Raw genomic sequence first — 15,430 nt, 5'->3', positions numbered from 1 at the left:
TTTATATGCAGTGCTGAGAATTGAACCCAGGGCTTCAAACATGCTAGGCAAGGGAGAAGCTACACTAAAGGAAAGATCAATCAAAGGAGAAACTAAATCAAGCTAAAAACCAAAAATAAAACAAAATGACCAGAAATACAAAGCACATCTCAGTAATAGCCCAGAATGTTAATGGCATAAACTCATTAATCGAGACATAGACTGGCAGATTGGATTTTTTTTTTAAAGACCTAAGAATATGCTTCAAGAGACTCACCTCCTAGGAAATGACATCCACAGACTGAAGGTGAAAGGTTGGGAAAAAATATATCACTCACATGGACTGCATAAAGAAGCAGGAGTTTTCATCCTCTTTACAAAGTGGACTTCAAACCAAAGTCAGTCAAAAGGGATAAAGAAGGACATTTCATACTGCTTAAGGGAATCATAAATCAACAAGATTAAACAATTGTAAATATTTATGCTCCAAACAATGGAGCATCTACATACATCAAACAAACCCTTCCCAATTTTAAGAATCAAATAGACCACAACACAATAATTCTGGGTGACATTAATACATCCCTCTCACCACTGGATAGATCTTCCAAACAAAAACTAAACAAAGAAAGTATAGAGCTAAATAATACAATCAATGACTTAGACTTAATGGACATATATAGAATATTTTATCCATCATTGAGTTCTTAGAAGCACATGGATCCTTCTCTAAAATATACCATAGATTATTCCACAAAGCAACTCTCAGCAAATACAAAAAAATAGAGATACTACCCTACATTCTATCAGATCATAATGGAATAAAATTAGAAATCAATGATAAAATAAAAAGTAGAAACTATTCCAACACCTGGAGACTAAATAATATGCTATTGAATGAACAATGGATAGCAGAAGACATCAGGGAAGAGATAAAAAAATCTTAGAGGTAAATGAGAACACAGATACAATATATCAAAATCTCTGGGACACTATGAAGGCAGTGCTAAGAGGAAAGTTCATTGCATTGAGCTCATTCATTAAAAGAATAGAAAGTCAGGGTTGGGGTTGTGGCTCGATGGTGGAGTGCTTGCCTAGCATGTGTGAAGCCCTGGGTTTGACTCTCAGCACTGCATATAAATAAATAAAAAGTTATCAAGGTCCATTGATAACTAAAAAAATATTTTAAAAAAGAATAAAAAGTCAACAAATAAATGACCTAACATTACATCTCAAAGCCTAAGAAAAAGAAGAACAACTCAACAACACAAGTAGTAGAAGACAGGAAATAATTAAAATCAGAACTGAAATCAACAAAATTGAAACAAAAGAAACAATTGAAAAAATTGACAAAATGAAGAGTTGATTCTTTGGAAAAAATAAATAAAATCAATAAACTCTTAACCATGCTAACAAAGAGAATGAGAGAGAAAACTCAAATTATTAAAATTCATGATGAAAAAGGAAATATCACAACAGACACTATTGAAATACAGAAGATATTAAACTATGGAACTAACCTAGATGCCCTTCAACAGATGAATGGATAAAGAAAATGTGGTGCATATTCACAATGAAATAGTACTTATCCTTAAAGAAAAATGAAGTTATGAAATTTGCAGGTAAATGGATGGAACTAGAGAATATCAGGCAAAGTGAAATAAGCCAATCTCAAAACACTAAAAGCCAAATATTTTCTCTGATAAGTGGATGCTGATCCAAGTGGGGAAGGGGGAATAGGCAAGAATGAAGGAACTTTGGTTTGTGTAGAGGGGAGTGAGAGTAGGGTTAGGTTGTGGGGATGGGAAGGACAGTAGAAGAGACAAGCATTATTACTCTATATACATGTATAATTACACAACCTGTGTGTGACTCTGCACCATGTACAGCCAGAGGAATGAGAATTTGTGCTCCAACTGTGTATAATATGTCAAAATGCATTCTACTGTCATGTATAACTAATTAGAAGAAAATTTTTAAAAATAGAAGGGAGACCAATGGAACAGAAGAAGGGAGTCAGAGGGGAGGGAAAGGGGAGGTACTGGGGAATGAAACTGATCAAATTGTACTGTTTTATTTTGCATGAATATATTATAACAAATCCCCCCACAAAAGAGACAGATTGTAATAGTGATTTTTAAAAATCCATATATTTTCTTTCTACATTAAACATAAAGATATAGAAAGATTGAAAGTCAGATGTTAAATGCATAATGTAAGTAGAAAGTTGTTGTGGCTATATTAATGTTAGTTTAAAATCCTTTTTTTCTGTGGAAAGCATAATGAGAGATAAAGATGACCACTTCATATTACAGTTTCAGTTCTCTAGGAAGACACACTTCTATGCATTTAAATAACAGCTTCAAGATACATAAAACAAAAAGTAACAAACTATAAGCAGAGATGAGCAAATCAACTGTCATAGGAGAGATTTAAACTTTTCTTATCAATTGATAGATCAAGCAGACAAAGGTACAGATATGAACAACACAGATAACTACCTTGATATAATGAAGCATGTCGAACACTGTAGCCAGCTGAAGAGTACATATTATTATTATTTTTTTTTAATACTTATTTTTTAGTTTTCGGCAGACACAACATCTTTGCTGGTATGTGGTGCTGAGAATCGAACCCGGGCCACATGCATGCCAGGCGAGCTTGCTACCGCTTGAGCCACATCCCAGCCCCAGAGTACATATTCTTTATGTGCATTCTTTTATGCACTTGTGGAACATTAAATATTAGGAACAAAATCCAAACAAAATATTTGGAGGCAAATAATAAAACATAGAAATTAGTAAAACAGAAGACAAAGATACCGAGAGAGGTTCAACAAAAGACACATAAGGCAGGGACTAGCACATAATAGGCACTTAATAAATATCTATTCAGTGCATAAGAAACAACAGCAACTATAAACTGTACACTGGTTTTTCACCACTTTGAAAGGAAATTCACAAAACAGTGATTAAATCTGAGTTGGGCAGTTTTCAATTATCCTGCTTTTATTCTTTGCTCTTCTCTGTATTTTCTAAATTCTCTATATGTATTGTTCTTAGATCTTTATGAAAGCACATTATTTTAAGGTAGATAATTAGATTTTTGAAGAGCTCTCCTAAAGACAGTGGAAGCCAGGGACTATTCCAGACATCAACCCTGGTCAGAGATGGGAGGAGTACAGTGTAATATGCAGACCTTGGAGGTATGGAGGGGATTTCCCTCCTGCTACAGCATGACCTCAAGCATAATCTCCATGGTGGTGATAATAAAGTCTTCCTCTAAGAGCTGCTGTGGTAGGCAGCCCTATAAAGCACTTGCAACCTTGCCTGATCCTGTAAGATGCTCTATCATTTTCCTTCCCCATTTCAAGGGGGGCAACATGAAGGACACATGTCTCTCCCTTTCTAAGGCATGTGCCCAGAGAGGAGCCAAATTTGATCAGACTAGAATATGAAACTGGGTGAAAACTTATTGTGTGAAATTATATTTGTGCCCTCCTGGAGAACTAAGAAAATTAAGAAATGAACCAAGTAACTCATCATATTTATTACATGTAAGATGAAGGTGCAGTATTATCATTTCCTTGTGATAGTCACATCGAATAGTTTTAAAACCAATTCACAGTATTCATGTCAGACTTATTTTATGAGACATTTAACCATTGCTAAATTAAATTTCATAAGGGAATGTGCCTATATAACTCCTCTGGAGTTACAGAGATAGAAATCTGACCCATCATTTCTATTTTCAAGGAAAACCATTTAGCAGAACTTTGTTCCACTAGAAATGTTTATTGAGTTGTAAGCCTAACACAGTTCATTGGCTGTGTATATTTCCACATGGACATTTTTCTCAGCGTAGATTTGCTCAGTTCATTAGTACTGACAGCAGATGGTAGCACTTTCACATGAATTTACCTCCGGAATTGATCTCAGAAATGTCACTAAAAAGATCCTGACAGTTTTGATGTTCTTCCATTTCTGAAAAAGGTATGTTAAATCAGGTGTAGAAGTTTAGATTTTTCTTTAACTCCACCACATAATTTCTAAATCCAGTAAAGATTATTTTCATCTCTGACTCTGGCTGTCTGAATATGAGTCATTTTTCCTGATAGCAAAAACCTTTAAAAAATCTCCATTGCAGAAAAAATGGCTTTGGGAGAATATTATCCAGATTGATTATCTACACTTGATCACATTCCTCAAATTATTTGCGGATTCTCTACTCTAGTTGATCTGAATACAAATAGCTGAGCTTTAAGGATCAGCTGATTGAATACATTGAAAATTAAGTATTGGCTCAGGTCATTATGCTAACTATGAATTCTGTGACTTCCACAGCATCACCTTGAGTTGGGCTTAAATCAATTTAAAATTATCAGACAAGAAGATTCAACGTTTGCTAAATGAGTGAATGAGAGAATATATGACTTCTGAGGAAATTTGATGTTTTTCTACATATTATGGGCATTATTATATTATGTTCTTCATAACGCAATGCTGTATATTCAGAAACCCTGTATACAGGTTAAGGATTCCTAATCCAAAAACATGGGATGAGGATTCTCCAAAATTCAAAAGTTCTGGATTTTGGGGCTGGGTTGTGGCTCAGTAGTAAAGCGCTTGCCTGACATATGTGAGGCACTGGGTTTGATTCTCAGCACTGAATATAAATAAATGAATAAAAATTAAGGTCTATCAACAACTAAATATATATATATATATAAATTTTTAAAGAAAAAGTTCTGGATTTTGGAGCATTTTGGATTTAGGATTTTTGGATTAAGGGATGTTCACCTGACAAAGTCTGTGAAAATACTGCCAAATCCAAAAACTCCAAAATCTGAAAGACTTCTGGTCTCAAGCATTTTGGATAAAGGATACACCTGTATTTAGAGACAAGAATTTATTTTGAGTGTTTGAAAAATTAATTCTTGAACCGAGTGTGGTGGTTCATGCCTGTAGTCTCAGCTATCCAGGAGACTGTCATTAGATCCCAGAAATTGTAGACCAGTTGGGCAACATAGTTAAACTCCATCTCAAAAAAACATTTAATTCTCTGTATTAGAAAATTAATTAATGATTTGGTTAATTTGTGACAACTAAGAGAAACAACTAAGAAGTTTTGGATATTGAACCATGAATGATTTAAACATGTAATTAATGATGGATGCTTTTGACACATTGCTATAATAGTGGTCATGATTAACAGCAAACTTAAAGATTTTATTTCACAAGAAACAGAAGTTTTTTGATTCAAATGTTCTCAAAATCAACATTCTTGATTGATTGCTCATGTTTTCTTTATCAAGCATTGTAGCAATGAAAGCACAACTTAATGTGGACTTGATTCTGCTAACATATAGCAACTTTCCTTAGTACTCTTTCTGTTGTATATATCATGTCCATGTACATTATAAACACATACAGTTATAATTTTTGCTTGTATAATCATGTGTCTTTAAAAGAAACTATGGGAAGAAAACAATTTAGTTGGAATGACTAAAATTAGAGGGAATGGTTGAAAGATGACCCTGCTCCTGGGATTAGGGCGGCTCTGGGATTAGGGCGGAGCCGCCCTGCTCCATTCCCTCTAGCAAAATGCCAGGCATCATTCTGACTAAACTGTGGCTCTCAACAATTCTTATTCACCATTTATAAGGCTTTCATTTTTTTCTTATGGATTTTAGTTATCGTCTGATATTTATTGGCTTCCTTTGGTAAATTTCATAAGGCAGATCTACCAGCAAGTAAATCTATTTTCCTGGGTATATATTCATATTGACTTCATTTTTTGAAGGATAGTTTTGCTGGATATATAATTCTCAGCTATAGTTTGAATTTTTATTCTGGCACCTCAAATATGTTGCTCTGCTGCCTTCTGAACTGATGTGAAAGCAGCCACTGTTGTGTTATTCCTTTTCATGTGAGGAGTATTTTATCTTATGCTTCTTTTAAGATTTTGTCGAGAAGGAGAGAGAAAACTAAAATCACTGACATAAATGATGAAAAAGGAAATATCACAACAGACACTACAGAAATACAGAAGATAATTAGAAATTATTTTGAAAACATATTCCAATAAAATAGAAAATATTGAAGGCATTGACAAATTGAATCTGGATGATATACACAATTTAAACAGATCAATTTCAAGTGATGAAATAGCAGACACCATCAAAAGTCTGCCAACCAAGAAAAGCCCTGAACCGGATGGATATACAGCCGAGTTCTACAAGATCTTTAATACCAATACTAATACCAATACTCTTCAATTTATTTCAGGAAATAGAAAAAGAGGTAGCACTTCCAAACTCATTCTATGAGGCAAATATCACTCTGATTCCAAAATCAGGCAAAGACACATCAAAAAAAAAAAAAAGAAAGAAAGAAAGAAAGAAAGAAAGAAAAAGAAAAGAAAAAGAAAACTTCAGACCAATATCTCTAATGAACATAGATGTAAAAACTCTCAATAAAATTCTGGCAAATCGAATATAAAAACATATCAAAAAGATTGTGCACCACAATCAAGTGGGATTCATCCCAGGGATACAAGGTTGTTTCAACATAAGGAAATCAATAAATGTAATTCATCACATCAGTAGACTTAAAGATAAGAATCATATGATCATCTCAATAGATGCAGAAAAAGTATTTGACAAAATACAGCACCCCTTTATGTTCAAAACACTAGAAAAACTAGGGATAACAGGAACATATCTCAACATCATAAAGGCTATCTATGCTAAGCCCCAGGCCAACATCATTCTAAATGGAGAAAATTTGAAGGCATTCCCTCTAAAAACTGAAACAAGAGAGGAATGCCCTCTTTCACCACTTCTATTTAACATAGTTCTTAAAACACTAGCCAGAGCAATTAGACAGATGAAAGAAATTAAAGGGATATGGATAGGAAAAGAAGAACTCAAACTCTCACTATTTGCTGACAATGATTCTATACCTAGAAGATCCAAAAACTTCCACCAGAAAACTTCTAGAGCTAGTAAATGAATTCAGCAAAATAGCAGGATATAAAATCAACACCCATAAATCAAATGCATTTCTGTATATCAGTGACAAATCCTCAGAAAGGGAAATGAGGAAAATTACCCCATTTTCAATAGCCTAAAATAAAATAAAATAAAATACTTGGGAATCAACTTAATGAAAGAGGTGAAGAATCTATATAATGAAAATTACAGAGGAGTTAGAGGGAAAAGGAAGGGGCATGGGGCTATTAATGATGGTAGAATGTGATGATCATTATTATCCAAAGTACAATTGTGAAGACACGAATTGGTGTGAATATATTGTGTATACAACCAGAGATATGAAAAAATTGTGCTCTATATGTGAAATAACTGTAATGCATTCCACTGTCAAATATAAATAAAAAATCAGTAAATAAAATAAAAGAAAATTACAGAACCCAAAAGAAAGAAATCAAAGAAGACCTTAGAAGATGGAAAGATCTATCTTGCTCTTGGAAAGACAGAATTAATATTATCAAAATGATTGTATTTCCAAAAGCACTATACAGATTTAATGCAATTCCAATCAAAATTCCAATGACATTCCTCATAGAAATAGAAAAAGCAATCATGAAATTCATCTGGAAAAATAAGAGACCCAGAATAACTAACACAATTCTTAGCAGGAAGAGTGAAGCAGGTGGCATCACTATACCAGACCTTAAACTATACTACAGACCAATAGTAACAAAAACAGCATGGTATTGGCACCAAAACAGACTGGTAGACCAATGGTACAGAACAGAGGACACAGAGACTAACCCAAAAAATTACAATTATATTATATTATACAAAGGTGCCAAAAACATGCATTGGAGAAAAGATAGCCTCTTCAACAAATGTTGCTGGGAAAACTGGAAATTCATACGCCACAAAATGAAATTCAATTCCTATCTCTCACCATGCACAAAACTTAACTCGAAATGAATCAAGGACTTAGGAATAAAACCAGAGACCCTGTGTCTAATAGAAGAAAAAGTAGGCCCTAAAGTCCATCATGTGGGATTAGGCCCCAACTTCCTTAATAAGACTCCTTTGGCACAAAAATTAAAATCAAGAATCAATAAATGGGCTGGGGATGTGGCTCAAGCAGTAGTGCGCTCCCTGGCATGCGTGCGGCCCAGGTTCGATCCTCAACACCACATACAAACAAGGATGTTGTGTCCGCCAAAAACTAAAAAAATAAATATTAAAAAAAAAAGAACCAACAAATGGGATGGACTCAAATTAAAAAGTTTCTTCTCAGCAAAAGAAACAATCTGTGAGGTGAATAGAGAGCCTACATCTTGGGAGCAAATGTCTACCTTCACACATCAGATAAAGTACTAATCTCTAGGATATATAAAGAACTAAAAAAGCTAAACACCAAAAAAAACAAATAACCCAATCAATAAATGGGCCAAGGACCTTAACAGATACTTCTCAGAAGATGATATACAATCAATCAACAATTACATGGAAAAATGTTCATCATCACTATCAATTAGAGAAATGCAATCAAGACTACTCTAAGATTTCATCTCACTCCAATTAGAATGGCAGGTATTATGCATATATACAACAATAAGTGTTGGAGAGGATGTGGTGGAAAAGGTACACTCATACACTGCTGGTGGGACTGCAAATTGGTGCAGACAAAATGTAAAGCAGTATGGCGATATCTTGGAAATCTGGGAATAGATCCACCATTTGACCCAACTATCCCTCTCCTCCGTCTATACTCCAAGGACTTAAAAACAGCATACTACAGGGACACAGCCACATCAATGTTTATAGCAGCACAATTCACAATAGCTAAACGGTGGAACCAACCTAGATGCCCTTCAATAGATTAATGGATAAAAAAAAATGTGTCATATATACACAATGGAATATTACTCATCAGTAAAAGAGAATAAAATAATGGCTTTTGCAGGTAAATGGATGGAGTTAGAGAATATAATGCCAAGTGAAATTAGCCAATCCCAAATAACAAATGCTGAATGTTTTCTCTGATATAAGAGGCTGATTCATAGTGGGATAGGGAGAGGGATCATGGGAGAAATAGATGAAATCTGGATAGGGCAGAGGGGTTGGAGGGGAAGGGAGGGGGCTTGGGGTTATTAATGATGGTGGAATGTGCTGATCATTATTATCCAAAGTATAGGTATGAAGATACAAATTGGTATGAATATACTTTGTATATAACCAGAGATATGAAAAATTGTTCTCTATATTTGTAATAAGAATTGTAATGCATTCCGCTGTCATATATAAATTTAAAAAAACTCAAAAAATGTAATAAAAATGAAAGAGAAATGATTTAAATAAATACCTCTGTACACTCAGATTAATATTATATGTTTGTATCTAATCTTTATTTAGCCTTTTTTCTGAAAGTAAGGAAAATACAAAAATTATAGTCTTGGTGAATTGCATATGTATGTGTTGAATCCAAAGTGTTTTTTGAAATTCCAAATTTGCTTATTTAAAGTCAAAATTAAATAAAATACACACACACACACACACACACACACACACAACACACACACATACACACACACGCAAAGACTTTGTCTTTGACCATTAGTAATTTGAATATGATGAGTCTAGGTGTGGATATCTGTTTCTACTTAGAGTATATTGAGCTTTTGGGATCCACAGATTAGTGTTTTTATCAAAGTTTGGAAGTTTTAAGCCAGTGTTTCTTTGAATATTTTATTAATACATTTCTCTTTTTCTTCTCAGATTCCTTTTAGGGCTTCCTATTGCTTACTAAATGATGGCCATCTCAAAACCAGCAGCAGTCTAACCTATATTTTATATCCAATTATTCTTTTATAAAGGAAATGGAGTTATATCATATGAGATTTTAGCATATAGGAACAGCCTGTAAGCTTGGGAGAAACCAAGGAAATAAACAGAAAAGAGAAATTGAGAGTAGGGGATGATTTTGATTCCTTTACCATTGACATAGATGAGTGAAATGCATAGTCAAGATACTGGGCTTCCTGGACATCCCTGAAAACAAACTAAAAGAGAATTGCAGTCCAAAAAGATAGGTTAGCCAACAAACAGAGGAAACTGAAAAAAAAAATTATCTATAGTTTGTAAATCCATGTGCCTCACTATTCTTGACAATACTCCTTTATCAATGAATTTTCATTCTCACCAACCTCTCACATTTGGATTATAAATTATATTTCAAAATAGGAAATCAACCTGTATGCTAATTCAGTAACTTGGAATTCAAGACAACCCTTCATTTTGAAGAAGTAAACCAGATTATCTACTGTAACTTTTTCATTTTTTTTCTTTCTTACATACATGACAATAGTGGAATGAATTACATTCATAATTATCCATTCACAGCACAATTTTTCATAACTCTGTACATAAAGTATGTTCATGCCAAATTATGCCATTATATATGAGCTCTCTTATTTTTTTGCATTACAATTATTAATACACCTTTGTACCACAATTTATCGTATATCTGTTTGTATATAAGGTATACCGTAACTTTTTCAAAGTAACCCTCAGTGACAATTCTGGACCAACTCTTGTTCTTACAGGAACATCCAATACTTGGGCAACCCTTTTTTGTACTTCATCCCTGCAAGACTAATGAATTCATGGCTCCTGTATTAAAGAATTCTCAGAAAATCAATAGGTAAGAAATACCCTTAAGATACATTGGCCCCTACTCTGATTTTAAAAGTGTAAATCTTTTTCTGTAACTCCAAAAGCTAGGCTAAAACAGAAATATGATAATAATGACTAAAACATTGATTTTTACTATATGCTAGGTGCTGTTCTAAGAGCTTTAGAGATATTAACACATTGGACTTTTATAACATCCCTATGAACTAAGTGCCATTATATTACTCAGTTTACAGAGAAAGAAACTAAAACACAAAGGAATTTAAAAACTCTGCCAGGGTCACGAAGCTAGTTAAGTGGTAGAACTGGAATTTGAATCCAAAACATTTTTGCCTCAAAACCATGTTCCTAATTACTGAAGTTTGTTGCCTTAATAAATGCTGTGAATTTCAGGTGTAAATTTTGAGTAATCAAGGGGAGTCAGGAACCCCATTGCTTATCTTGTCCTTCAACTTCCTTAGTGAGAGATTCTAACATCCTCTATGGACTTCTAATTCTTGTCAAATAATGGGTCTGGCATTCAGAAATGCTGGAATTCCAGGTAGGCACTCCTCCTTAAAGAAAGCCTCATTTTTGTTCTTGTCAGTGACTAACTGCTTTTCCACCATTCATGCAAAAATGACAATGAAAATATTAATATTTTCCATATTTCTCTTGTTTCCTAGGAACATCAACTATATTACATCATGGCTGAGCATAGTAGGGCCGGTTGTTGGGCTCAATATTCCTCTCAGTTATGCCATAGCAACTTCTCAGGATGAGTCAAATGCCCTTTGACAAGGTAAAAAGAAAAGCCTTAATTTCATGTTTTGCTGTTAGAAAGATTCTGGTGCTTCTCTTGCACTTAGATACATCCCTGCTATCTGGAAAGTTTGTTTTCATCTTTAATGGGCTGAACACTGGTTTGTTCTTTAGTTCTCCAACAATGCCCTACCCAGTTGTTTAGGAAGCATTTTATTTTCTTGTAAGTAGCACTCAACCAGCTACAAGTGTAGACAGTTTTATAATAGCACTGATATTCTTGAAATAATCATTTATTGCTCAGTCAACAGTGTGTTTTGTTGTTGTTGTTTTGTTTTGTTTTTATTCTCTTGGTTTTTGTTTTGTTTTTGTTTTCAGATTCTTCTATTGACTTTACAGATTGTGGCATGAAGAGCATCAAGAGTTTACCTGACCAGCCCTGGTTTTAATGAGACCAAAACTGTGCAATATTCCACATTGCCAAGATTTGATATGGAAATTTTTTTTCCCCAGGAAAAAAATGTCTGTGGCAACTGATATTTGATATACTGAATGTTTAGAAAAAACATGTCAAAGATACAAATCACTGTAAATAACAAAAAATGAATCTAGTTCAGTAATACTATAAATCCTGACATCATTGAGGCACTGACAAGTCATTTTTTTCTGGGCTAAGCACTTCACATTCCTTTTTCTGATATGAAGATTGATGGAGAAATATACTTATGCATTCATTTTAATATAATGTGATGAAAATTAAAGTACAGGATATATATGTTCCTGAAAACTACTTTTATAAACATAATAACCTTTCCTAAATTATTCTCCCATAATCAAATTCAGGAAAAAATTAATTATTTCTAATTTATTCAGAGAGAGAGAGAGAGAGAAACAGATTAAAGAAAAAGCACAATATTTGGGGCAGCAGGAATTGAACTCAGGTGCACTCGACCAGTGAACCACATCCCCAGCCCTATTTTGTATTTTATTTAGAGACAGGGTCTCACTGAATTGCTTAGCACCTCACTATTGCTGAGGCTGGCTTTGAACTCATGATCCTCCTGCCTCAGCCTTCTGAGCCACTGGGATTACAGGCGTGCGCCACTGTACCCAGCCACAATAGTTTATTATAAGTGAAGTAATGTGCTTTAACAAGCAAAGGATGGTATAGATTAGAAGTTTTTTAAGGCTATAGGAAATATTTAAACATTAAATATTTTACCTATAGTAATAAAACAATATTCATTTTGTCTCTCCAATTCTCAAATCCATAATTGCTCTACTGCAGTAGGGAGCTTTTTGTGCAAATCTCCATATCCCTGAGACTTATTTTCTTCATCTTTTTAAGAAAATAAGCTAACTCAGAGGTTTCTGTGAGAACCAAGTAAGATTATTAATGCATGAGAAAATATTGGAAAGTATTATACAAATATTCATCCAGTGTTCACCTTTCTTATAATTAATTGTTATTCACTCAGTTTATAAATAAGTTTTAACAGTAAGATATTAAGATAAACCTTGGGGTTGGGGATGGGTCTCAGTGGTAAAGCACTTGCCTAGCATGTGTGAGACCCTGGGTTCCATCCCCAGCAACACACACACACACAAATACACACACATACACACCCGAGCACTCACAATGGTACATCATTGTTTGTTTGTTTGTTTTTAAAACATTTTTTAGTTGTCAATGGATCTTTATTTTGCTTATTTATATGTGGTGCTGAGGATCAAACCCAGTGCCTCACACATGCTAGGCAAGTGCAGCCCCCATTGTCTGTTTTAATTGCTTCTTTTGTTGGGGATTTTTTATTTGTTTGTTTTTCATTTTAATTTATTAGGCACTGAAATTAGGAGAAAACTTTGGTTGGCCCTTGAGACAATCTAGATTAGTTTCTTCCAACAAAGGATGTACTTTAGAATTATCTGAGGATGGTTTACAGTTACAAATGCTAGGGCCACCTTCTAAAACAGTCTCTCTGGGTGATTCTGATGGAAACTTGGATAACCTCTCCTACTTTTATTGTGGCATTGATAGGTATTATTTTGCCTTACCAATAAGCCCTTTCCAATTTTATGCAAGGTGAACTTGCTTTCAAATGTTCATCTGGGCATCACAGATGCTCCTCAACTTACCATGAGGGTACATCCTGATAAACTTGTAATAAGTTGAAAATACCATAAGTCTAAAGTTCACCTAACTTGCAGAACATGATAGCTTAACACAAAGTCTGTTGTATAAAAAAAAATGTTGAATATCTCACAAACACACATGGCTAGGTATCATGTACACATGATTAGATGCTAAAACACAAAACACAATGTCCCTCCAACCCTGGCAACACAGTATCCTGTAGAATATTGGTTGTTTATCCAATAATCTCAAGTTTGACAGGAAAATGCAGCTCAATGCTGATGCTGAGCGTCAATGAGAGAGTATTGGAATGCAAATCACTAGCAAAGGAAAATATTATGATTCAAAATTTAAAGTATGGTTTCTACTAAATGTGTGTCCCTTTCACACCATCATAAAGTCAAAAACTATAAGTCATGGGTTGTCTTACATGAATAATAAGAAAATTTAGGGGGCATTTATTCACCATGTGGCTGCTATAGTTTAAATATGGTTTGTCTCCTCTAAATTTCATGTTGAAATTTGACTCCCAATATAATGGTGTTTAGAAATGGTGAGACTTTTCAATAGTGGCTATGTTATCAAGAAAGACTGATGGATTTTTTGCAGAACTGGATTCATTCTCATAGGAGTGGGTTGCTATAAAGCAGGTCAGCCACCTTTGTCCCCTCTGCTCTTCTGCACATGCTGATTTATCTTCTACTTTCTGACATGAGTTGAAGCACCACAAAGCCCTTTCTAGATATAGCAGCCTGACCTTGGACTTCCCAGCCTCCAGAACCATGAGCCAAATGAATTTCTTTCCTTATAAATTACCCAGTCTCAAGTATTTTGTTATAGCAACATAAAATGGACTAAGGTAGTAGCCTACTCGTATGGGTCAGAGACGGCTTTATGAAATAGGGAATCACTGTTAGAGTGAAGGGATTGACTGCTGGTGATTCAAGAAAGACCATGACAGAACCCCTAATCCACATATACAGGTTAAGGGCTGAACTCTCAGAAGGAGAGCAGAGGAGAGAAGGGGTTAATTCAAACTGTTAGAAAAGCTAAAAGTAAATTTTAAAATGCTGAGCTGCACATATTCATGCTAGAATAGGAGCCTGTTTATATGCTTGCTGGGCATTTTAGTATTTACCATTTAACATCTTTTCAACTTTGCAAGGGATTTTTTTTTCCTCACTTTCCCTAATGTAAACACAGATTTCTCAGCAAGTCATTTCCCAAGCCATGCCATTTCTGGTGTAAAAAAAAAAAAAAAAAAAAAAAATATATATATATATATATATATATATATATACACCAGCCAATTATGTATGTGTCTGGAAATACTAGTTATCCTTTGGGCCAAGGTAGTTTTGTTTTAAATTAAAAAACAAAACAAAACCTTTTTATTCTCTGATTGATGAAGACCTGAAACTTCATCAGAGGCAATACAAATTCTGAAGACTGCATATAGATTTTGGAGACTTCCTTCCCCAGATAGATCCATCACCTTAGGCAACTTCATTTTCAGAAATGTTTTTTTAAAATTTCTTGATTGATAAAAATTTACCTTTTTTAAAATGCAGCTGTACTAACAGATTGTTACCCCATCAATAATTAAACATTAGAAGTGGGGAGGCATGGGAAAATGGAGGAACTTTGGGCAAAGGGGAGGGAGAGTATGGAGGGTGCTTGGGGGCAGGAAAGATGGTGGAATGAGATGGTCATCATTACCCTAGGTACACATATGCTGCACATATGCTCTGTCCCTACATTGTGTACGACCAGAGAAATTCAAAGTTGTGCTGCAATTGTGTCAGTAAATCAAAATGCATTCTGTTATCATATATGCCTAATTAAAATAAATAAATTAATTAGGAAATCTTTTGTTTCCTCAAAGAGACAAAATTCTTTCT

At 34.3% G+C, this 15,430-nt stretch overlaps 1 protein-coding gene across 2 annotated transcripts in view; it reads left to right on the top strand.

Annotated features, from left to right (window-relative positions):
- The window catches only part of Atg10 (autophagy related 10), a 273,170-nt gene extending 258,388 nt beyond the window's left edge, over positions 1-14,782 (top strand). For both annotated transcript variants that reach the window (XM_076856054.2, XM_076856056.2), the window contains exons 6-8: positions 10,567-10,664; positions 11,320-11,435; positions 11,774-14,782. In XM_076856054.2, the coding sequence (XP_076712169.1) occupies positions 10,567-10,664; positions 11,320-11,431 (210 nt within the window). In that variant the 3' untranslated portion in view covers positions 11,432-11,435; positions 11,774-14,782. The remainder of the gene's footprint in view (positions 1-10,566; positions 10,665-11,319; positions 11,436-11,773) is intronic.
- Positions 14,783-15,430: the final 648 nt, after the last annotated feature.

The sequence above is a fragment of the Callospermophilus lateralis genome, chromosome 5 (genome assembly GCF_048772815.1).
Source record: "Callospermophilus lateralis isolate mCalLat2 chromosome 5, mCalLat2.hap1, whole genome shotgun sequence".
Taxonomy (NCBI): Eukaryota; Metazoa; Chordata; class Mammalia; order Rodentia; family Sciuridae; genus Callospermophilus; species Callospermophilus lateralis.
This window is presented reverse-complemented; position numbering and strand designations above follow the sequence as displayed.